The 25,910-nt window shown below is 41.4% G+C and overlaps 1 protein-coding gene across 23 annotated transcripts in view; it reads left to right on the forward strand.

The window, feature by feature from the left end:
* LOC115417777 (uncharacterized) overlaps positions 1 to 9,761 on the forward strand; it is a 192,250-nt gene extending 182,489 nt beyond the window's left edge. For all 23 annotated transcript variants that reach the window (XM_030131872.1, XM_030131861.1, XM_030131864.1 and 20 more), the window contains 2 exons: positions 4,318 to 5,460; positions 5,559 to 9,761. In XM_030131872.1, coding sequence (XP_029987732.1) covers positions 4,318 to 5,460; positions 5,559 to 8,020 — 3,605 coding nt within the window. In that variant the 3' untranslated portion in view covers positions 8,021 to 9,761. The remainder of the gene's footprint in view (positions 1 to 4,317; positions 5,461 to 5,558) is intronic.
* The last annotated feature ends 16,149 nt before the right edge of the window (positions 9,762 to 25,910 follow it).

Below are 25,910 nucleotides of genomic sequence, written 5' to 3' on the forward strand. Positions count from 1 at the left end.
CCCTGGACAAGTCACCAGTTCATCGCAGGGCTGAACATATAGAGACAAACAATCACTCTCACATTCACACCTATGGGCAATTTAAATAACCAATTAACCTATTAGTGCATGTGTTTGGATGGTGGGAGGAAGCCGGAGTACCCGGAGAGAACCCACGCAGACACGGGGAGAACATACAAACTCCACACAGAAAGGTCCCACCCCCCATCGACTGGTGTTGGAATCGAACCCAGGACCTTCTTGCTGTGAGGCACGAGTGCTAACCACTGCACCACCGTGTCGCCTTTATTTTTTATTTATATAATTAATTATTAATCATCTTAATCTTCTTTGTTTTTCCTTCTTCTGCTCTTTCAGCACAAATTTGACCTCCTGAACATTTACAAAAACTCAGCAAATTATGCCCAAAATTCTGAACTGTACAAAATTTAATTTGAATATAGGTTTTGTAGATGTCAGTAAAGAAATGCCACGGCAGCACCCCCTTGAAAAGTGGAAATACATCACACCAATGGGACGTCGTCCAACGTAAAGTTTGTCGTAGAGCCATTAAAATTGGTCCACACATTCATCACCATAAGACAAACAAAAAATATTATTATGGCCACGCCCCTAAACAAACCAGAAGTTGGCCATGCTGGGTTGAAAATTCCAAAATGCTGAGTCAGCATTTTTGCTTAAGTTGTATTTTAACTCTCTCCTCTTTGGGTGTTTGGCCGAATGAGCTCAAAATCAGTGTATATTATCTAGAGAAGGGATCAAAAGTTTGCCATATTTTTGGGATAGGGGTCACCATTTTTGTGCCACAGGGTTGCAAAGTTTGTGAAGTTTTTTTGCAAATTTACTTTTACAAAAATATCATCCGTTCAGACATACGAACACCGATTTAGCCAAAATTTGAATCTGTTGTCAATCTCCCATGCCTGCACCCATTCATTAGAAGAAATTGAAATTTGCCACTATAGTGCCCCCTACACATTTTCCTTTACAAAAACTGGATCAGTTCAGACATATGAACACTGATTTGACTCAAATTTGAATCAGTTGTCAGTCTCCCACGCCTACACCCATTTAATGGGACTGATTGAAATTTGGCACCATAGTGCTAATGATGGACATATTTGTATTGGACATGTCCGTGGCGAGGGTCTTTTAATTCTGCTTGTGGCTTTAATGATACTTTACATCACAGGTGTCAAACTCCGGTCCTCGAGGGCCAGTATCCTGTATGTTTTAGGCAAGGCAAGGCAAGTTTATTTGTATAGCACATTTCAGCAACAAGGCAATTCAAGGTGCTTCACACAGGACATTGAAATAAAAGAAACAAAAAGAAACACATTTAAAACATTATAAAAGAAGCATGTAAAAGGTGATTAAAAACAGCAAGTAAGAAAACAACACATAGAATAAAAAATAAAATAAAATAGAATAAAATAAAATAAAATAAAAATAAAAACACACACATATTAAAGTAAGAGTTGCAGTGCAGAGTTTCAAAGAGAATATAAAATTTAAAAAGCAAAAGCCTTTTAGTCAAAGGCAGCAGTGAACAGGTGAGTCTTTAACCTGGACTTAAAAGAACTCAGACTCTCAGCAGACCTGATATTTTCTGGTAGTTTGTTCCAGATATACGGAGCATAGAAACTGAACGCTGATTCTCCATGTTTAGTTCTGACTTTGGGAACACAGAGCAGACCTGCACCAGATGACCTGAGTGGTCTGGATGGTTCATACTGGACTAGAAGGTCTCTGATGTATTTTGGGCCTGAACCATTCAGTGCTTTATATGCTAGTAAGAGAATTTTAAAGTCTATTCTCTGAGAGACAGGGAGCCAGTGTAGAGACCTCAGAACTGGACTGATGTGGTCCACTCTCTTGGTCTTAGTGAGGACTCGAGCAGCAGCATTCTGGATCAGTTGCAGTCGTCGAATAGACTTTTTAGGCAGACCAGAGAAGATACTGCTACAGTAGTCAACTCGACTAAAGATAAATGCATGGACAAGTTTTTCAAGGTCCTGCTGCGACATCAGTCCTTTAATCCTAGAAATGTTCTTGAGGTGATAGTAAGCTGACTTTGTAATTGTTTGTATGTGGTTTTTAAAATTCAGGTCTGAATCTATGACAACACCCAAATTCCTGGCCCGGTCTGAAGTTTTTAACTGAAGTGACTGGAGCTGTATGCTGATTTTAAGATGCTCCTCCTTGGGTCCAAAAACGACTACCTCAGTTTTTTCTCTGTTTAACTGAAGAAAGTTATGGCCCATCCATTCAGATATTTGCTCCATGCATTTACCCAGTGCTTGTATGGGGCTATGGTCACCTGGGGACATTGAAATGTAGAGCTGTGTGTCATCTGCATAGTTATGGTAATCTGTTTTGTTTTTTTCTATGATCTGAGCCAGTGGAAGCATGTAGATGTTGAACAGAAGGGGCCCCAGGATGGAGCCTTGGGGGACTCCACATGTAATTTTGGTCTGCTCAGATTTAAAGTTACCTATTGACACAAAATAATCCCTTCCCTTTAAGTAGGATGCAAACCAATCAAGAACTGTGCCAGATAGTCCCACCCAATTTTCCAGTCGATCAAGTAATATATCATGGTCGACTGTGTCGAATGCAGCACTGAGGTCCAGTAACACTAAAACTGAAGATCTGCCATGATCTGTGTTTAAGCGAATGTCATTAAATACTTTGAGCAGAGCTGTCTCAGTGCTGTGATATGGTCTAAAACCTGACTGAAAGACATTAAAGCAGCTGTTGACTGTTAAGAAGTAATTTAGCTGTTGGGACACAGCCTTTTAAATGATTTTACCTAAAAAAGGAAGATTTGATATCGGCCTGTAGTTGTTCATTGAGGTCTTTTCTAGAGTGTTCTTTTTTAGGAGCGGCTTAATAACAGCTGTTTTCAGGGTCTGTGGGAAGACTCCTGAGCTTAGAGACACGTTTACAATCTGTAACAGGTCAGATGCCATGACATGTGAAACTTTTTTGAAAAAATCTGTGGGTAAAACATCTAGACAGCAGTAGGAAGAGCTCAGCTGGTGTAGAATGTCCTCCAGATTTTTGTCATTGATTGGATTAAACTGCGTCAGGGTGTTTAAATGGTTTTCAGACAGCACAGATCCTAAACCTGGTGTTGAGGAATTCACGGCCTGTCTAATATGCTGAATTTTCTCTGTAAAGAACAAAGCAAAGTCATTGCAGGCCCTGGCAGAGTGAAGTTCAGGTGCTATTAACACAGGGGGGTTTGTTAGTCTGTCAACAGTAGAAAACAGTGCTCGAGCATTATTTTTGTTTCTGGTGATAATGTTTGAGAAGAAAGACTGCCTTGCATTCCTCAGCTGTAGATTATAAGTGTGAAGTTTCTCTTTGTAGATGTCAAAATGAATCTGGAGATTTGATTTTCGCCACCTGCGTTCAGCTTTCCGACATTCTCTTTTTTCATTTTTCAGTGCCATGGCATTTCTCCATGGAGATTTTTTCTTGCTAGACACAACCTTCAACTTAATGGGAGCAATGGCGTCTATCACATTTAACATTTTAGAATTAAAGTTATTCACTAGCTCATTGACTGAACCACAAGGCAGGGTTGCTGTAGAAGAAAAAAGTACATTAAACATTTCACTGGAGTGTTCAGTAATGTATCGCTTCTTGATAACTTCTCTCTGATTACTTGTGTGCACAGAGGTGGAGCTCTCAAAGAAAACACAACAGAGATCAGACAGGGCCACATCGCTCACAACAACCTTGTGTATGTTTAACCCTTGGAGATAAGCAGGTCCAGAGTGTGCCCCCTGTTATGTGTGGGTTTGGACACATGCTGACTCAGCCCAAAGCTGTCCAGAGTACAGTACAGTTCTTTAGCCCCTCTGTCCTGGGGGTTGTCAACATGGATGTTAAGATCACCAACAATGATTATACAGTCATATTCAGTACAGATTATGGACAGCAGTTCATTAAAATCATCGAAAAAGTCTGCACAGTATTTAGGTGGCCTGTAGACATTTACTAATATGGCTCGAGGGGAGGATTTCAGCTGAAGAGCCACATATTCAAAAGTAGAAAATTACTGAAAGATAATTTTTTAAATTGGAAAGAGTTTTTAGATAACTCCCTCTTCCATCACACCTGGAAACCATTACATCATTATCAGGCTTCTGCAGAGCATGATGATGAGCTGATCATTCATTGACCCAGGTGTGCAGGAAAAGGGAAATATCTAAAACATGCAGGATACCGGCCCTTGAGGACCAGAGTTTGACACCCCTGCTTTACATTTTAGTGAAACTCTCCATTATATTTTCTTTCTCTCCACAGAAACTGATCTCAGGATTGTTCTGTTTGGGAAAAGAGAACACAAGAAGAATAAAGTTATTAATTTAATCCTTGCAAAGCAAACTGGGCATTCCTTTAACCCCTTCTCAACTAAACAATATGTGACCATTGATGGAGAGTGGAGAGGAAAACCACTAACAGTGGTGAAAACTCCAGACATCTGCAGTCTGACGGTGGAATCACTGAGAAAAGTAGTGAACTACATGACACCTGGACCAAATGTTCTTCTGCTGTTGGTGAAGCCGTCAGATTTCACTGAGGAGGACAGAAAAACACTGACATCCATCCTGAGTTTGTTTGGTCCAGATGCCTTCAAACACTCCATGGTCGTCTTTACACATGATCTGAGTGAAATGAGCTCCTCTGCCAATGAGCTCCTGAAAGACTGTGAAGGAAGACACTACAACATGTCTGTAGAAGACCGCAGTGTTTTAATGGCGATGATTGGAGAAACTAAAGACAACAGCCTCGTTCCTCTGTCCACAGTTATCAAACCACCTTTAAACCTGGTTCTGTGTAGGAACAGAAAATCAGAGAAGACTTCAGCAGCCAGGGCCCTTCTAGGTCTGACTGAGCTTTGTTCAGGTTCTTCAGAGTTTGTTAAACATCAGGTGGAGGTCTGTGGACGTCAGGTTTCTGTGGTGGAGCTGCCTGTCCTGAATGGAAGACCTCAGGAAGACGTGATGAAAGAGTCATTCCAGTCCATCTCCCTCTGTGAACCTGAGGGCGTCCACGCCTTCATCCTGGTCCTACCAGTGGGTCCACTCACCGATGAAGACAAGGCAGAGTTAGAGACCATCCACAACACATTCAGCTTTCGAATCACGGACTTCACTGTAATTCTGTTCACTGTGGAGTCAGATCCAAAAGCTCCAGCTGTGGTGAACTTTGTAACAAAGAATAGAGAAATCCATGAGCTGTGTCAGAAATATGGAGGAAGATATGTCATTCTCAACGTCAGAGACAAACAGCAGGTCTCTGAGGTGTTGGACACTGTGGACAGAATGAGAATGTCCAAGGACAAACCATCCTACACAGCAGAAACATTTGGACGAGTCCAAATAGAGAAGATCACTGAGCTACAGGCTGAAAATGAAGCTCTGAAAAACAAACGCCAAAACCCCTGTAAGTATTTAAATGTATTTATAAAATGTTTGATAGAACAGTAGTGTGTGATTCAGCAGTGGTGCCTTTAAGTAACTGGAGCTTTGATCATGTTACAGGTGATGAAGATAAACAGAGTCCAGATTGTCTGAAGATTGTGTTGATTGGAAAAACCGGCAGTGGAAAGAGCTCCTCAGGAAACACCATCCTGGGAAGAGAAGAGTTTAAAGCTGAATCAAGTCGAACATCAGTCACTAAATTTTGTCAGAAAGTACGAGGTCAGGTGGACGGTCGTCCTGTCGCTGTAGTCGACACTCCTGGTCTGTTCGACACAAAATTGACCAATGAGGAGGTTCATAAGGAGATGGTAAAATGCATCAGTCTTTTGGCTCCAGGACCACATGTCTTCCTGTTGGTGTTACAGATTGGCAGATTCACAGAAGAAGAAGAAAAGGTAATAAAACACATAAAAGAAGGATTTGGGACGAATGCTGAAAAGTTCATCATCATCCTTTTCACACGTGGAGATGATCTGGAGGCTCATGGGAAGTCAATTGAGGAATACATAAATAATGAACCTGATGATTCGTTCAATAAGCTGATCTCTGACTGTGGACGAAGATACCATGTGTTCAATAACCAAGATAAAAACCCCACACAGGTCAGTGAGCTGATGAAGAAGATCGACTCCATGGTGAAAGAAAACGGAGGAAGCTGCTTCACTAATGACATGCTTCAAGAGGCTGAAGCAGCGATAAAGAAAGAGATGGAGAGACTGTTAAAGGAGAAAGAAGAAGAGATGAGGAAGCAGAAGGAGGAGCTGGAAAGAAAACATGAGGAAGAAATGATGGAAATGAAAAGACGAATGGAAGAACAAAGAGAAGCAACTGAAAGAGAGAGAAAACAGAGAGAACAACTGAAAGAAATGGAGGAAAACATTAAGAAAGAACGCGAACAAAGGAAGAAAGAACAGGAGGAGAGAGAGGAGGAAGACAGAAGAAAGAAAGAACAAGATGAACTTCAACGACAGGAGTGGAAAAAGAAACTTCAAGATCTGGAAACAAAGATAAGATCAGAGTCAGAATCTAAAGAAATGATCGATAGAAAACTGGAGGAGAGCAGAGAAGAAATGAGAAAACAACGAGAGGCCTGGGAGGAAGAAAGAAGACGAGAATGGAACAAACGAAAAGAAGAGGAGGAAGAAAGAAAAAGAGAGGAAGGAAAACTTAGAAAGCTTCAAGAACAATATGAGCAAGAGAAAGAGGAATATGAAAGAAAAAGAAGAGAAGAAACTGAAAGAGAGAGAAAAAAGAGAGAAGAAGAAGTGAAAGAAATGGAGGAAAACATTAAGAGAGAACGCAAACAAAGGAAGAAAGAACAGGAAGAGAGAGAAGAGGAAGACAGAAGAAAGAAAGAAGAAGATGAAATTCAACGACAGGAGTGGAAACAGCAACTTCAAGATCTGGAAACAAAGATAAGATCAGAGTCAGAAACTAAAGAAAGGATCAACAGAGAACTGGAGGAGAGCAGGGAAAAAATGAAAAAACAACAAGAGGCCTGGGAGGAAGAAAGAGGACGAGAATGGAACAAACGAAAAGAAGAGGATGAAGAAAGAAAAAGAGAAGAAGAAGGAAAACTTAGAAAGCTTCAAGAACAATATGAGCAAGAGAAAGAAGAATATGAAAGAAAAAGAAAAGAAACTGAAAGAGAGAGAAAAAAGAGAGAAGAAGAAATGAAAGATATGGAGGAAAACATTAAGAGAGAACGTGAACAAAGGAAGAAAGAACAGGAAGAGAGAGAAGAGAAAGACAGAAGAAAGAAAGAAGAAGATGAAATTCAACGACAGGAGTGGAAAAAGAAACTTCAAGATCTGGAAACAAAGATAAGATCAGAGTCAGAATCTAAAGAAATGATCGATAGAAAACTGGAGGAGAGCAGAGAAGAAATGAGAAAACAACGAGAGGCCTGGGAGGAAGAAAGAAGACGAGAATGGAACAAACGAAAAGAAGAGGAGGAAGAAAGAAAAAGAGAGGAGGAAGGAAAACTTAGAAAGCTTCAAGAACAATATGAGCAAGAGAAAGAAGAATACGAAAGTAAAAGAAGAGAAGATAAACGGATCAGACAAGAGGAAGAAAAACAAAGAAAAGAACTAAAGGAGAAATATCAGAGAGAAGTGGAAGATCTGAAGACGAAACATGAAGAAGAGGCCAGAAAGGAAGCAGAAGAATTCAATGAATTCACAGAGAAACTCAGAAGGAAACATGAAATTGAGAAGGAAGAATATGAGAAACATATGAAGGAAAAAGATGAAAAGTACGACCTGTTAAAGGCTATGCGTGACCACAATGAAAAAGAATGGATGAGAAAACATCAGAAGGAAATCAACGACTTGGTCAAATGTATGAAGAAGAAGAGCAACAATCTGACAAAAATCAGTGAGTTACTGAGTAAACAGGAAAAAGAAATGGAGAATGTCAAAGATCAGGAGAAAAAAGAAAATCTGCAGAAAAAACATGAAGCAGAAACAAATAAACTGATACAGTCACTCCTGAAGGAAGTCGATGCTTGTTCACTTCTTTAGAAAACTTATTTGGTTTTTAGAACAGCACCAGAATAAGAGTGCACTTTGAAATCTTCATTTTTCTATTGTTTCCATTTTCTAAGTGCATCTTTAAACACAGTGATACTGTATGAATATATGTATAACTGTAGTGAATATCACTGTCAAGGAAAATCATCAGTGTGCAAAGACTCTTGGGATATTGTATTTTCCAGGGGATCTAATTAGGGGTGTGCCAAAAAATCAATTCATATAAAAATCGCGATTCTCATTTGCCGCGATTCAGAACCGATTTAAAATGTCCCAAAACCGATTATAAAAAATAAAACAAATCTGCCCGCAGTCTGCCTCTGTTTGTATGTGGGACATCCTGATGTCATCACGCAGCTGGTTCTGGAACATACATATGCGCGGTAAGCTCCAAAACAAAGGAAACTAATGAAGGTGGTAGGGTTAGCTATGCGGTTAGCGGCTAGCACGATTAGTGGCTAGCACATTGACACGCCACCAAATGGCATTAAATAACACATGAAATGATGAAAATGCATATGTATAGCACGGCAAATGAAATAAACTGGTGTCACATCCAACAGTATTTGCTGAGCTCAGTCTGTCAGCTGCATCAGCCAGAGTTTAAGGACACGGTGACACAGTCAAACACCAGAGGAAAACCAACACACACTGATGTACCTCACCAAACTCCTGCCAATCATGGATAAATGTTTAAAACTGCATTAATGTGAAAAAGACATTTTAATATGTGCATTTGTCATTCTGTCTTGCAAAGCAGACAGGAGTAGATCATAAGGATCCTTTGCACACCTATAGATTTAAGCAGAAATCATTAGGAATCAAATCATTAGGAATCGAAAATCATTTTTGAATTGAATCGAATCATGAGATAGTAAAAGATTCCCACCCCTAGATCTAATGTCCCTCTGCCTTTGAAATGAGACAGCCTCCACACTGAATATGAGCATAGAGCCTGGAACTTCCTGTTACCAGTAGGTGGCACCGTGTGAATTTGATCATGTACATTTTTATTATAACTTCAGCTTCGTGGCAGAACATCAAAATTTTCCACATTGCCATGGCCACACATTTCAAGGAAAAGTCACCATTTTCTGAACTTTGCATCTCAAAGGTCTTTACCTGAAGTCACTAGCTTTAATTTTGGGCAGTTTGTTCATTTTAATTCATTTGTTTCTTCTTTTTGGTTCAGGATTTGGCTCCTAGTGGCTGGACCTGGTCCATATTTATACTAAATTTAGTCCATTTAAGTCAAACCATCTTTGAACATTGGTACCAGTGTTATCAGGCCATTTTACCACATACTTAAAAATATTATTTTCACCACTGCATTGGTCAGCAGAATAACTTCATTCTCTTAAAATATTCACTATTTTTGGGACAGTGTGGTTTTCAGATGATGATTTATATGAAATGTTCATATCAGGTGGAAGATTTCTTTTATAATCTAATGTTTTCTGTTGATTTATTTCAGTAAAATATGTGTAAAATACTTTTCGCTTGCTGTTATAGTAGTACTTGGGTGCACTGCTGTTTCCTATTGTTTATTTCTTGTTTATTTTCTTTGTGTTCAGGTGTAACTCCTGTTTATTTCAAGTCTGTTTAATGTCATCATTATATTCACATGTGATGTGTTTCCTCCCAAAACCTTATTCTACAAATCATCAGAAACAAACCTGTTCATCACTGATTTTGTACTCTATATTTTACAATAAACACATTTAATGGTTCATTGTTCTCAAATGGGAGGTGTAATTAATTCCTGTTTTCTTTTAAAACAAAATGTACATTTCCACATTGTCACATTTGATGAGATCATACATTTTATTTTAACAAACATTTAACAAAGATCATCTTTACTCCATAATGAATTCAGTGATTATACATTAAAAATCACCATTGTGTACTGGACTAATAATAAAAGTGTAAAATGAATCCTGTAAAGTACTTTATATGATTCTGGTTAATAGTTTAAGTCTGTTGTAGAAATTTGCATTGGTTAAATTAACAATTTAACACATTTTATTTGACAGTTCTTTGTTTTTTTCTTTTTTCTGTTCAGAGTACAGACACATTTTCTGTAAATCTTTCTTACATTCTTCAGTGTCAAACCTGAACCATTGCAGCAAAATCTACTAAATTCACCATCAGTTTCATCTCCACAAAGTGTCTGTTCATTTAACACTGACAGGAGGTTGACACTCTTTATGTAGTTAATATTGAACATTTTTCAACATGAACAGCATTAACTCCCATAGTTTCCATGTTCATTTGAAGTTCTTACTGTATTAAAGCTCTACCGTATGATGTGGCATTTTTACACTTTTCTTTTGCCATCTTAAAATGCTCCTAATAAGTGTGTGTCAAACTAAAATGTAAAAGAAATCCACCAAGTATTGAAACTCAAAAATGTTTCTCATATATTTCTGATAAAAGTCTGACCAATCATTTTATTCGGTTCAAATTAAATAATTGGCCGAACCTGACTGAGCCTCCTGTCAATCATCTATTACGGCCGTCCAGCATCCGATCCATTATCGCCGTCTCACATCTGATATGTGTCCCTCTGTATCTGACACTTCACTTTAGCTGGCTCCTCCTGTCACTGACCACAGTCTACTGTCTAGGATGTGGTTGGATAGAACTGACATGCACATGTGGAAGGGATTAAACGGATTTATGATCAGAAACAACAACTGAGGAGAACAAACAGGAGTCTGATGAATGAAGGATGGAGATAAAAGTCCGGAAGTCTGGTGTACTGGACTGAACAGGTCTGCATAAAGCTCAGCTTTTATGACGGTGGGACTCATACAGGTACATGTACTTGGTGTCACACATGTAAGATGATGTAGGATGATAAATGTATGGACTATGAAACCTCATATGTCCACGGAAAATTCGCGGAGGCCGCGCGTTCACAGTGCGCGCGCCCGTCGCACCTCATCTCCGTGGTGCAGTGAAGACGCTGACCCAGTACCGCACAGACCACACCCTTAAATACAGGGTCTACTGATGGAACAGGGGCCGCGGGCCCGCGGCAGGTGGATGATGCATCTGATCACTGAGGGAGGGGTCCGCGGACACACCGAAGTGGACCGGACCTGCACCTCTGCTTCCTCCGCGCGCATCAGCTGAGAGAAGGCGAGCCTCAGAGCTCAGGCAGGGGAAGTGGGCGGGGCTTTGGAGGGAGGCGGGTTGTTCATGTTCAAACTTTTACTAAGTGCTGTGAGAAATGCCACATTGGTAGGTATAGCTTTAAAATATATCGATCTCAACTCCCTGAGACAACAGGGATTTAGATTTGCTCCATTCAACACTACAGTTAAAAGTTTCAGAATATTAACCAAATGAAATTAAATACATTTTAGAAAGATTTATGAATAAAGGCAGATACTGAGGAGTGTTTTATCTAAGTTGAGAATAAAGTATTTAGCTTAAAAGTTTGTATGTAAAAATCCACATTACTGTTTATTGGTTTTAATTTTTTATGTTTTGACCAGTTTATTACTTTTACAGTCTAAAGCAGGGGTCACCAACCTTTTCTCTTCTGTGGGCTACTTTTACCTAATGAAGTTGCCGGAGGGCTATTCTAATTTAGCAACATTTATTTACATAGCTATTTTTCATACATACACATATTTTGTATCATACGTTTGTAACATTGTGCTCTTCATTTATTTTATTTATTTATATATCTTTGTTTTAACATTTACAATACTTAAAAAGTGTTAATATGAAACTATTATTTTACTTTAATTAAGAAAATCAAAAGTAGAAAAAAAACAAATACAAGCATTTGCATCCTGTATTCCTAAATATTTTAATGCTATGTCAAAAATTATGAAATGGAACAATCCTGCATATTTTTATAGAATTACTAAAAACATACACCTGTATGTGCATTTTTAATACTTTGAAATTGTGAAAAGGAACGTTGTCACTCACACAATAAAACTTCACCAGCATGTGCTGCTGTTTTTCTGAAGGATATGACCTTTTCTAAATTCACATATTTTGTCAAAACATATTAATTAAAAACAAAACTTTGTGCACATAAATCCACCATCCCTGTCACTTCTACAGAGTCATCACACTGGAGTCAAGCGCAGACGCACCTGTTCAAGTCCGACTGCAGCTGTCTGAGCGCATGCGCAGATAGTGTTTGCGCTGGTCCAGGATGTGGACCACTTTACTGATGCCTCTGTTGAAGCGCTGGCCTTGGTCAGTTTAGTGAACATGGACTGTTGTTTTTAGACTTTAGTTTTCAGCTCTTTTACCTTCTCTTCACGGAGGCTGATTCCCACCGGAGAATCTCCAGAAAAGTTGCTGTGAACTTTGGTGAAGTTCCGCTCCATGTTGCATCTTTTACTGACTTCCAGACTTGCGCCACAGATCAGACACACACACGCACACACACAAACACACACACTCGTCTTTCACATTTATCAAACAGAAGTCCGTGCCTCATCGTTGGTGGAAAATAACTCCCTGACTATATTCAGCCCACATCGTTGCGGGGCTAAACCCACTACCTGCCTGGCATCTGGCTCATCCTGGGCCCCGCCCCTCTCCAATGACAGGCAGCAAACCAGCGCTAAAGTTTGATTGACAGCTAGTTGACCGTTTCATCTCGGGAGGGGGACACTTGTAATTTTGATTGGGTGGAAATTTAGGCCTGTTCTACCAAATGACGAATCAACTTTGTGTTCTTATATTAGTGACCCTTGGGGAACCAAGATCGTGAGCAAAGTGTTGGAGAACCCTGAACTAGTTCTATTTTTAGAACAGGCCTGCGGGCGACTCTCGTGGTCCCTGCGGGCGACCTGGTGCCCGCGGGCACCGTGTTGGTGACCCCTGGTCTAAAGGATGAATCAGAAAAATACAGTTAAGAAAACAGCTGAAAGAAACATAAGTCATTTAGTAGATGAAACCCAGGATAAAAAAAATTACAGTTTTTCAGTTAGAAGATGAAAATAAACGTCCTAAAGACAGAAATATGAACTCACCAGCCCCAATATGACAGAATAGTTTGGGTATGATCCATAAACTCATTCTAAAATAAACCAACAGAGATCTGAGCTTCATTTAGAACAGGATCAAACACTGTAGGCTATACTTAGCATTAGCATTAACGTCTTAGCTCATTAGCATTATTTCGCTAATGTACTAAAGTCAGTCCGTCATAGAGTCCAAAAAAGTTCGTTATCGACACAAACACGAGGCTCAAAACGAAACAATAAACCAACTCACCGAAGCTGAAGTCTGTCCTCTTTAAACCGAAGTCAAATCCACTTTATTCTGTTTCTTTGTTCTGGATTTTTTCTGCAGTTAAAGGCAGTTAGCGCGCGACCTGACGCTGGTAACAGAGGTTCATAAATGTCCGCCTTCCACCATAGTTTGAATTACAGGGGTACTGGGGGGGTCTGTACCCCCTGATGAAGACCCAGACCCCCTAAAGAGACACAAATATCAGTTTTGGGGAGGGTCGGGTAATTCTTCTGATTTGTGATAAATAATAATACAGTCCTAGTCCACTCCTGTTCTTAGAGTAGGAACAGTTGAATGTAAAACCATTTCACACACCCCTATTGTGGACCGTACCATTTGAACCACGACGGCGCCAACAGCAGCTGAACCAACTGACGTCAGTGGGTACGGTTACATGATGTTTTTTTAAATCCGATTTATTTTTCTAGAAGAAATTAATTCGGAACTAAAATATTTTCTCTTCTATTTACATGGAAATGTTAAACCTGAGTAAAGGTTTACATGAGGTATTAATGAGGTAGATAAGTGAGCTAAAGGGTTTGTGCTGCAGTGCTCAAGTTGCCTTGTTCTCACAGCCCTTCTGTTAGCTTAGCTTAGCATAGTCACTACATTTCCATGGTCACACATAGCCAGTTTTTTAAAGGTGATTTGTTGTCTTTTGTTAGCGATTTTGTGAAATCCGATTCTCCCTAATTATTTCTTTAGATCTGCGACTTACTGCACTCATACAATCTTGGGACTGTTGTGTTAATGGAAGTTGGAAAATCTTTTTGTTGGAAGTGATGCATGCGCTAAATTAGCTTTGCTTTACCGTTTTAGCTTTGCATTAGTTTTTATTTCCCAAGATTTTCTTACTGCAGTAAGTCACATGACCATGATTTGAGCTTCAATTTGTGATCATATTGACCCCAGCGGACTAAAGGAATGATTAGGGAGAACTGAATTTACCAAAATCACTCATAAAATACTGCAAATCACCTGTAAAAGCCTGGCTACGTCTGACCATAGGAATGAAGCGATTATGCTAAACTAGGCTAAGCTAAGCTAACAGAAGGGCTGCGAGAACAAGGCAGTCGGTGCACTGTAGTGCAAACTGATTTGCCCACTTATCAAACTCATTAGTGCATGACAAATGAATTAATAAAAAAAAAAAAAAGGTGATGAACTGTTCCTTCAGGGTTCTAGAGGCTGGTAGATCCCATCAGAATAGTCCACTGGAACAGTTTGGGTTGACAAGACTGCAGTGCATATTCTTCCGCCAGCGCAGAATGTAGTGATGTTTGGAGATGTACCGAGGCTTCGAAGCGTGTGTCGAGTAATGGAGGGGGCATTTCCGCGAAGCACATGTCGAGGCGTGTTTCATTTCGGGGAGGAGCCAAAAATGATGATGTCCGAAGCCTCGCTGCCCAGCTGTACCACGTGAAGTGGTTCAGAGGTGGTTCTATGTGATTCAGGTTTGACAGCAATACAAACCCCACAGGCTCTGTTCAAAATGTTGTTATTTGATTGAGAGTCAGGGTTAGTGCAGAGTTTGAACAGAGTTTGGATACCAGAATTTGGATAGCGTTTCTATAGTTTGGAGATAGTTTGAAGAGTTTAGAGAGAGAGATCATTTGAAGATTTAGGAGAGGGAGAAGAGAAGGATGAGTAAGAGGATGGAGCCAGTGAAGAAGAGGAGGATTTCCCCTGTGTGGGAACATTTGGATTTGATAACTCCAATAAGGTAAACTAAATCTAACATTATGTCAGACACATAAGATTTGCTTATCTGGAGTACTGGGAGAGACAAAAAATTACTGTACCCCAATTTATATCATCTTGCTGTTGCATTTTTGTGCATCTTCTGTACCATGTGAAAGGGTGTTTTCAAACGCCAGAGAGGCTGTGTCAAAAAAAAAGGAATCACTTCAAACCAAAAACTGTTGAGAAACTGTTATTTCTGAATAAAAATGAATAAAATCTCCCCTGTCCTGTACATCATTGTCCAAGTTCCACAAACATGTTCAGTGCCCTCTTCCTAGTTCCACAAGTACTTTCACTGTCCTCTGCCTGTTTACGTCCATGACATTTTCCTAAAGTGACAAAAAAAAACATTACACAACCTCCCACATATGATACTACCATTTGGGGAAAATTTACACACACAGAATACATTCAATAATATTTTATTATATACATATGTGATAATTTATGTAGAGAAATTATTTGGTCATACACTATTTGTTATTCATAGTCATTCCCAAGAGCCATAACGGACACAAAAATTCAATACATCACACATTCTGTGGTTCAGATCCTGCTGCCTGTGATTCTACACATGGCCAGTAGGTGGTTTCGTGTGCACATGAAGCTTCAAGAAATGAACCCTTTTTGGAACCAGTTGGCTCATGTGGTTCGATGCCTCATGAGGCTTCATCTCACCATCACTAGCAGAATGTGTGCGTCATCGCAACAGGACAAGACAACGAGCATGTGCAGAATGTCAGGAATAAAGTCCAAACGGAATAAAGGGTTTACATGTCCGAGGAAGAATTTAGTTCGGAATTAAAAGGGGATTAAACCAGTGACTTTATTCGGGTTTAAATTTAATCCGAACTATTCTTTTTCAACTGGAATAAGGTGTTTACATGGGCATCTTAAATAGGATCTAACGTTTATTCAGATTAAACCAGGAATAAAAGTTGTCATGTAAACACACGGAGTGACAGAGACTGTCAGGAAAATTCAGTTCAGCTGTCATGATACTGTCGTGGATTGGGAAAAGTAAGTAGTTAACAGACGTCTGTCCTGTTGAACATGTATTATTTTACCACCTCATTGAATTGTTTTGTTGGTTTATAGATACAAGCTGATGTCTTTATCAGTTTAATTACTTAACAGTTCCACTGAGGCTGGTCCAGTCCATGTTAACGTTAGCTAACTTCTTAGCAGGATAAGCTAAGTCTGTATTTAAACCAAGTTTATGAAAGTTTTTGGGGTAAAATTGATTCTACATTCAGCAGGAGGAGGGTGTTCAGCAGGTCCATAGAACATGATGAGGGCAGAGAACACACGTATCCTTTACTTTAACACTAACCGTGGTGGTGAGTGCGACTTTTCATATTGAGGGTATGCACGTGACGTCATTGCTAGCAGAAGTCACCGTGGTTCCGCCCACTGAGTGGCAGAAAGAGGGAGATGAGTGACAGCGTTGGCTTCAATACTGTCTAAACTGAAGAACAAGATTTAATAAAAAATGGGGAAGAGCTGTTGTGAGATTGATTGTATGAACAGGTTTGAACAGCAGTCGGAGCTGACAGACAGGAAATGACCTCGATGATAGTGATGTCATTAAAATGTGATAATGGGAGGGGCCTAATCAGACACCTGCAGTAAAAAGGGGTTTGATTGGTCTGAAATGGAGAAGAAACGCCCACAAAGGAAGATCTTCCACCTGATCTAAAATATCGTCTGAGCAGAATACAGATGGTATTTGTTACCGCTGACTCTGGGTTTGGTCTAAATTAAAGTCATTTTCACCTTGAACTCTGTTCTCTGAACAGTTTGGACTAAACTCTGTCAGATTTCCTCCGTTTCCTTCACAGTCGGTATCTGTGCTGTCGACTATAGAGGACAGAGCTGATAGGGACGTTTATGGTCCAATAAACACCTGTTATTATAAAGTCAGATGAAGCTGCTTCAGCTGATCCTAGACTTGGTCCTGCAGGTTGGGACTGGTTTATGGTTTTACTGGTCCTGGTTTGGTCTCAGACACTTGAGACAGAAACAGGAGGAGGAGCAGAGGCTTTGAGCATCAGGACGGACTGGTGTGTGCAGACCGATACACAGCTTCGTCTCCAAACAGATGCCTTCAGACAGCGCTCAGCAACAGGAGGTGGAGCTTCGTCAGCACGTCTGGACATGGCTTTGATTGACACAAACTGGACCGGACCAGACTCTGCTGGTTTTGGTCTCAGACTGGTGAGTAATGATCACCTCCTCCCTAGGGAGCTGGTTTTAGGAGGCATTTAGGGGTCACTATCAGGGTGGGAAAATGGACCGTTGACATGGACCTGTTCAGTCCTGATCCAGTTCCTCTGGACAAATGCCATTGCCCCACCCCCCCGTAGGACAGGCAAGGGGTATTTTTGGTTCAGTTTGTTTGTTTACATTTTAGCAGCAAATCTATTGGTTGAATTTATACCAGATTAGGTTTATACATCATCAGTTACCCAGAGTAGACGTCATTACATTTTGGGAAAAGTAGGTCAAAGTTCAAATTTTTATGTTTTTTTTTAAGTCTTCCCATTTAATCATAATGGGTGAAATACATGCGAGGGGCGGGGTTTATTGTGCCTGGCATCACTTGGTATTAATGCGACTACTTTTATAACTCCATCAATGTAAAGTCACAGGGAACAAAAGTCTGGAAGTGGACGATGAAGCTGAAAAGTCCTAAACTCATCCATTGAAACTTGACGACTGTCGACGTTTGTTCAGTTCCGTATCTGTTGAATTCAGGTGGTACTGTTTTGGTTTGAAAGGTCCTTGAAAGGCGTTCTCGCTGTGGTCGACATTAGTCAGTCATGTCAGCCTCCGGTTGATCAGAGACCATGCACTGATGTGATTGGCAGATGACAGGTGGAGTGGACCAATCAGAAACAGGGCTCAGAATGTGGGCGTAAACTGTCCGATGAGTGGAGTCTGTAGACGTAGAGACATGTTTACCACTGATGGACCTGAGGAGACCAGATGATGGACTGGACTAGAGTAACAGTGTCCCATTCTGGTCTGATGTAGATTCTAGTGGATCCACAATCCTGGTCTTTGGACAAAGGTCTGGACTTCATTGGTCCAGTTCAGGACCAGGACTCTCCTACCATGAAACCAAGCAGTTGAATAGATGCATCTGTGGTTGAACACTGTCTGGACGGAATATTCCAGGTGTTCTGTGCAGAAGTCCTGGGGTTGTAGAATTGCTCAGACCCAGAGAACATCTATAAAACTATACAATGACGTTGTTCTGTCAGATTCTACAGTGTTTATGTTGGACTTTGGATGCTGATCGTCCTCATCATATTTAGTCTCATAAAAGTTAATCGTTCATGTGGTTTAAAGCACTTGTTGGTCGTTACAGTTGTTTAACCCTCAGTGTTTCCTGTTGAAAATGTTTCCATGTTGATAATCCTGCAGAAAACTGTTGACCTGTGGACTCATTGACAGTTTGGTGATGTATTGATCCAGTTGAATCTGATCAGGCGATAAACAGCAGCTGTTTATTCTCAGTAAAAAAAACCATCATCTTATTTATGTCGTTTCTTCACCGTCGTTGACCAGATAAAAGTCTCTGAAGGTGAATCTTTCCCTAATAAAAGCTGAGGCTGTTTCATCTGATGTCAGTAAAGTCAACTCCTCACTCATCTCATCCTGTTTCCTGAGCGGCTCTTCGGGTCCCATCAGCCACTCCAGGAGGCCATCTAGTGGTCTGACAGTAGAGCTACAGCAGAACCAACACACACACATGGATCAGCCATTACACTTCAGCTCACACTCACCACAAACACCTTCATGAAGTCCCATCTACATTAATCACACACCATATGAGATGTGGGACGCAGGTCTTGGTTCAAAACCCTGAGTCTGGTTTATCTCTGAACCGCTGGTCCACATCGGACTCTTCTCCATCATAGAACCACATCTCAAACTCTGCTGTTTTCAGTGTTTGTCGTGTGACTGATGTGGATTCAGCAGAATGGATCAGTGTGAGGACAGAGAGGAGGGAGCCCCTCCCCCAAAGACCACCAGCAGGACCCCCCCAGGACCTGGACCTAGACTTGGCAGACCCCCTAAAGCTCAGAGGTGAGACCACCATCTGGATCTGTCCTCCACTGTTCTCCATGTCAGAGCTCAGCACTAAAACCACTGACATCACTATTCACAGACCTGGACCGGGACCGGGACCGGGACCTGGACCTGGACAAGGACCCAGCTGTGTGTCCATGAAGAGTACTGACTCCATGGACTTTTTTCTTGACTTCAAACAGAAGCGTTCATCAGAGTCAGCGTAGGTGGTCCTGTAGAAGCCAATAACGTAATAACTGACCAATAACGTAATAAAAGTCCTGAACCGATAACGTAATAACTTTTGGCCAATAACATAATAACTTGTTACGTTATCGGTTGGTTATTATGTTATTGGCCTGATAAAATAAAAATTCTTTGCAAATGTAATAACTGAGCCAATAACGTAATAATATATTAATATCACTGTATTTAAGTTTCATTTATTAGATGTAACTGAACCCCCCCCCCCCCCCCCCCCCCCCCCCTCCCCGTCTCTCTCTCTCCTTGTATTTGTCTGTTTACTTTGATGGTTAAAATGGTCTCTAGTCCTGTCTGTTGCTTCTTAGCCTTTCAAGCCATCTCCAAAGGAACTGGAAGCACATGTTTGCAAACATAGACAATGGTATGATATGAAATATGGATGACATGTTTGACATGTAACTCACTCTTGAAGATAGTAATTTTTTTCACTGTTAAGATTTGTTGATTTCCTATAATTGACCACTACATGGCAGTGGTGTGACATTGACTTTATTCAGTTGTCCAAACTTCCTTTCTTCCTTTCTAGGACACATGTTGAAAGGTAATCAGTGATCAGTTTTCTTTGGTGAACAGTTCATTTTGTTGAAATTCTTGCATATACCACGTACAATCTTATATATTTAGGGCAAGAGGATATAACATTATTGAGAGTGTATTCAAAGTTAACTGACTATACTTAGCTAACTGTTGGCTAGTTATTATCATTATTAACTATTACAGTTTGATAATATCAGGGGGTATAAACATTTTTAAAGAAAAGTGTGTATGTGTGTGTATGCGTTCATCTGTACGTGTGTGTGTGTGTGTGTGTGTGTGTGTGTGTGTGTGTGTGTGGGTGTGCGTGCGTGTGTGCGCATCTGGTAAATTTTGTGGAATGAAGTGGATAAATTGAATAGATCAAATATGGGACAAACCCTTAAAAAGGTTTATACCCCCTGATATTATCAATCCGATTAACGGATCCTCCAGGACTCAGCAGGAAACTGGGTTTGGGTTCCCTCATGTGATGTAGAGGTGTGTGTGTTCTTCAGTTTTCAGTGCCATGTTTCCATACAGTAGTAGGTCTGTCCATCAGCTGGGTGGAAATCTGATGGTTTGTCTGTGGACACACAGGTCCAAACAGTCTGTCATTAGATTCACCTGGTTGGACTCAAGAACATCTGACCAACAAATACAGGAACTACATTAGTGATTTAGACTCAATCATTATTCATCACTAGATTGACATAGAATGAGCTCAGTGATCCTGATCTGACAGATCTTTGATCTATGAGTTTTCTGATCAGATTCAGACTTTATTGATCTTCAGTGTATTGATCATTTTCTTATTGTCTCTGTTTTCCTGATGATCAGGATCCATCAGAGACCACAGTCCTCTGGACCTGACCCTGGACCCAGCTGTGTGTCCTTCAGAAGTGACTGGTCCATGATTTTACCACCAGTCTTTTCCACAGAGACCTAAGTTTGATGTAAATGTTCAATGTGTCGACTGTTTATTAAATCTATATTAAATATTGACTTTAGTTTGAAGGTGTAGAACGGGTTCATTTTCAGATTCTTCACATTATTTATTGTCTAAAGGTTTCATGAGTATAAAATAAATAGACGTAAGAACTGCTAACCAAACTGACGTTCCCTCCTGACGCAGAGGCATCTCCATGGTTACTGACCATTCTGCATTCTGATTGGCTGACAGGTGTCCCTTTGTTTAGTCTTAAAGTGACTGTTGAGTAAATGTTCTTCAGTGTCTGAAATGACATTTCTGTGACTAAACTCAGTTCAATCCTGCTGCCATGATGTGTCTGATGGGGATCCTGACCAACTGAACTCAACTAAACATGCTGATCAACTCAAACAGTGAGTGTGAAGCTCCAAACTCACTCAGATGTTGATTCTCAGTGGGATCAGCAGGACCAGGACACGTTTTCCACTACAGGGGGTCATGTGACTCATGTTGACATCCAGGTGTGTCCACCTGTTGGTGTCAGTGTGGACAGACATAATGTGAGCTCATTGTTGATGTTTGGTCCACAGAGTGGAGCAGCAGAGCTCAGAGGTTCCCACTGGTCTACAGGATCAGACTCAGCTGGACTCCATATTTAAGGTGTGTACATGTCCAACATCTACTAGTCCATCTGTTCTGTTCAATCATCTCCTGCTGCTGGTTTCAGACCAGTGGACATCACTGTGTCCAACATGGACCTGAGCTTTGGTCCATGGGTGGACTTTGGGTCTTTCATCATGTTTTGTGTTCCAGCTGCTGGAGGAGAACATCTGCACTTTTGTCAAGAACGAACTGAAGAAGTTCATCCAGGTTCTGAGTACAGATTACCCAGAATGCTTAGAGAGTCTGAGTGATGAGGATGAAGAGCAGAGGAGGAGCTCAGAGGCTTTTCTGAAGATCACACTGAACTTCCTGAGGAGGATGAAGCAGGAGGAGCTGGCTGAGCGTCTGCACAGCAGTAAGACCATTCTGTACAGATTAGGGATGTCACGATACAAAGAATTCAGTACTCTGATACCAGTAGACTGATACCACTAAAATTACAATATTCTCGATACCAAATTGATACCACAATAAAAAAAACAAAACAAAACAGAATCATCAGAACCCATAAACTTAAACAGACCTCCTTTCAGTATTTCCACATAAATGAATCTTGCTGTTTCCTCTAACTCTCTCATCTGTTCCACTGTCAGTCACAGTTTACTGCTTTGAATGCACACACTTGATTGGCTGAGTGGGATCATGTGGGATGGTTCTACATACATGTCATTGATCTGTGTGTTTCCTCATCTGCTCCACCTTAAGCTGCTCTGGTTCAAATAGAAGCACTCCACCACCGGCTGGAAGTCCAGGTCCGTATGGGATGGCTTCTGGTCTGGACCCTGTTAGTGACCGCTGGTATTGACCCTGTGCACATTACGTCACGCTCTGTTCGCGCCACAAACGAGCGCCATGACGGACGGCGGAAGTGCCGGACTGCACACTGGACGGCAAACCGGCTAATATAGAATTTGATCTGAATGTTCTCGTTTTTGTTCATTTTTAACCCTACTTTACACGTACAGTGGTCGCACACAACAGTTCCATCCTTCTTCACAGACACCCATGGTTTCAGCTGGTTCCAGACACAGCCTGGATCTGATGGACCTGATATTACAGATAGAACAGGCTCTGTTTGTGTCCAGAGCACATTAGCTCCACCTAGCTAGATGGCTAGACTGGGTTAACTTTTTTTTTTTTTTTTAGACTATGAGCCACTATGTTCCAGTGGCTGTCATAAGTAGCCTACAATATTAGCTCTGTTGTAGTGGCTGACTTTTTTTTAACCAGCTACACTATGTTATATGAAATACTGTTATTGTCATTATGGTGTTCCATATGTTCTAGTGGTGGAACTGTACATATGACTGTGTGTAGATAGTAGAAAGGCAGACACTTCAACAACAGGACTGTACTGTAGGATACTGAGGACACACACTAACATTATTACTCAGTGTTAGTTCATTAGAGCTGCTTTTGGTTCCAGTCTATTTGAGTTTGGATGACATGCTGGGGGAAACATGTTCAAAACATACACAACTAGCTAGCTAATGTTAGCTGTATCTTTCCTTCACCATTATGAGATACATTCTTCTGCCGTGAGCGCAGTACAGCGACTCTGTAATCTAACCTGAGACTAAGAACTGGGATCATCCAGACTTTTGTTTGCTTTTAGATCAGCACCTGTGTATGGGGACGCTCCATTTAGAACAGAATGGAACAGATCGTGTGCTTTAAACTTCGGTAGACTGGAGGATTTTGCTAGATCCATAAACACATCAGGAGGGAGAAGGGTCGGTAGTTAGCCCTGCTATCACTAGCTTCTCCAAATAGTGTTCTTTCTGCTGTCCAGTAAGGTGAGTCACTTTGCAGGAAAACTCCAAAACTTTATTTCCAGTGCTGGTAGCCATAATCCGTTGCTCATTCGTTTGTTTGTTGTGTTGCTTTTGCCGTCCACCATGGCGCTGAACCCCTAGTCACGTGATAACTGTGACGTCGGTGCAAAGGGTCAGTAGTTTCAACATTTGGTATGGGCGGTAGTCCGAACGGGCCCGGCTGTAAAAACTGTGTGGGACCATCAGACCAGTACCAATGTGGAGCCCTGATGGTATCACATGTCAGAATGTTGAAGAACAGAGCTCACCTTGGGTTCATTAAACAGATCTGGGGGTCTGTCTACAACGGACTCCGATAGGTTCATGCCCCCCCCCACCCCCCCCCGTTAGAATTCCGTGGTGTCAGCATTTACACAGTGTCTTATGCGTGTCCAGGACCATGTCGTGGTCATCTACTTGAAATACTTCCACACATGACTGTTGGTCCTTTTTTATCCATTAGAGGAGGCGGAGCTTTAGCTGCAGCTGTGTCCATTCTTTCAGTAGTTCCTGAACTTGTTCCATGTGTTCTGTCGGAGTGGACTGACCACATCAGTTCTGGAACAGTAGTACCCTACCGATGGTATTGATTCTTATGCAGGTGTCGGTTTTTCAGTTTATTAAAAAAATGAGCATTGATGGTTTTTTTTTTCTTTTTTTCATCATAGTATTGAATGGTCTCGTTGGTATTGGTTCTCATGATATCCCTAGTACAGACTGAACAGATGAAAATACTTGGATTTACTGTGAGACTGATGGTTTTATCTGGGTCTGCATTTAGGAAGTCAGTCTGGAGTTCTTCAGCGGAAACTGAAATGTAACCTGCAGCAGAAGTTTGAGTGTGTGTTTGAGGGCATCGCTAAAGCAGGAAACCCCAAAACCCTCCTAAACCAGATCTACACAGAGCTCTACATCACAGAGGGAGGGGCTACAGAGGTCAACCAGGACCATGAGGTCAGACAGATTGAAACAGCATCCAGGAACCCACACAGACCACCAACAACCATCACATGTAAAGACATCTTTAAAAAACCAGCTGACAGAGATCAGCCAATCAGAACAGTGCTGACAAAGGGCGTGGCCGGCATCGGGAAAACAGTGTCCACACAGAAGTTCAGTCTGGACTGGGCTGAAGACAAAGCCAACCAGGACATCCACTTCATATTTCCATTCACCTTCAGAGAGCTGAATGTGCTGAAACAGAAGAAGTTCAGCTTGGTGGAACTGGTTCATCACTTCTTCACTGAAACCAAAGAAGCAGGAATCTGGATCTTTGAAGACCACCAGGTGGTGTTCATCTTAGACGGTCTGGATGAGTGTCGACCTCCTCTGGACTTCAACAACACTCAGATCCTGACTGATGTTACAGAGTCCACCTCAGTGGATGTACTGCTGATGAACCTCATCAGGGGGAACCTGCTTCCCTCTGCTCACCTCTGGATAACCACACGACCTGCAGCAGCCAATCAGATCCCTGCTCAGTGTGTCGACATGGTGACAGAGGTCAGAGGGTTCACTGACCCACAGAAGGAGGAGTACTTCAGGAAGAGGTTCAGAAAAAAGAAACAGACCAACACAATCATCTCCCACATCAAGACGTCACGAAGCGTCCACATCATGTGTCACATCCCAGTCTTCTGCTGGATCACTGCTACAGTTCTGGAGGACGTGTTGAAGACCACAGACAGAAGACAACTGCCCAAGACCCTGACTGAGATGTACATCCACTTCCTGGTGGTTCAGGCCAAACTGAAGAATGTCAAGTATGATGGAAGATCTGAGAAGGATCCACCCTGGAGTCCAGAGACCAGGAAGATGATTGAGTCTCTGGGAAAACTGGCCTTTGAGCAGCTGAAGAAAGGAAACATGATCTTCTATGAATCAGACCTGACAGAGTGTGGCATCGATATCAGCTCAGCCTCAGTGTACTCAGGAGTGTTCACAGAGGTCTTCAAAGAGGAGAGAGGACTGTACCAGGACAAGAGGTTCTGCTTCATCCATCTGAGTGTCCAGGAGTTTCTGGCTGCTCTTCATGTCCATCAGACCTTCATCAACACTGGAGTCAATCTGCTGTCAGAAGAACAAACATCTGTTTGGCCTAAACTATCAAAGGTCAAACCTGTCCAGTTGTACCAGACCGCTGTGGACCAGGCCTTACAGAGTCCAAATGGACACCTGGACCTGTTCCTCCGCTTCCTCCTGGGTCTTTCACTGCAGACCAATCAGAGTCTCCTACAAAGTCTGGTGAAACCAACAGGAAGCAGCTCAAAGACCAATCAGAAAACTGTTGAGTACATCAAGGTGAAGATTGCTGAGAATGTGTCTGCAGAGAGAAGCATCAACCTGTTCCACTGTCTGAATGAACTGGAGGATGGATCTCTGGTGGATCAGATCCAACAGAACCTGAGATCAGGACGTCTGTCCACAGAACAACTGTCTCCTGCTCAGTGGTCAGCTCTGGCCTTCATCTTACTGTCATCAGAAAAAGACCTGGATGTGTTTGACCTGAAGGAATACTCTGGTTCAGAGGAGGTTCTTCTGAGGCTGCTGCCAGCGGTCAAAGCCTCCAACAAAGCTCTGTGAGAACAAACAGTTTGATCAAACA

Source organism: Sphaeramia orbicularis, chromosome 4, assembly GCF_902148855.1.
Source record: "Sphaeramia orbicularis chromosome 4, fSphaOr1.1, whole genome shotgun sequence".
Lineage (NCBI taxonomy): Eukaryota > Metazoa > Chordata > Actinopteri > Kurtiformes > Apogonidae > Sphaeramia > Sphaeramia orbicularis.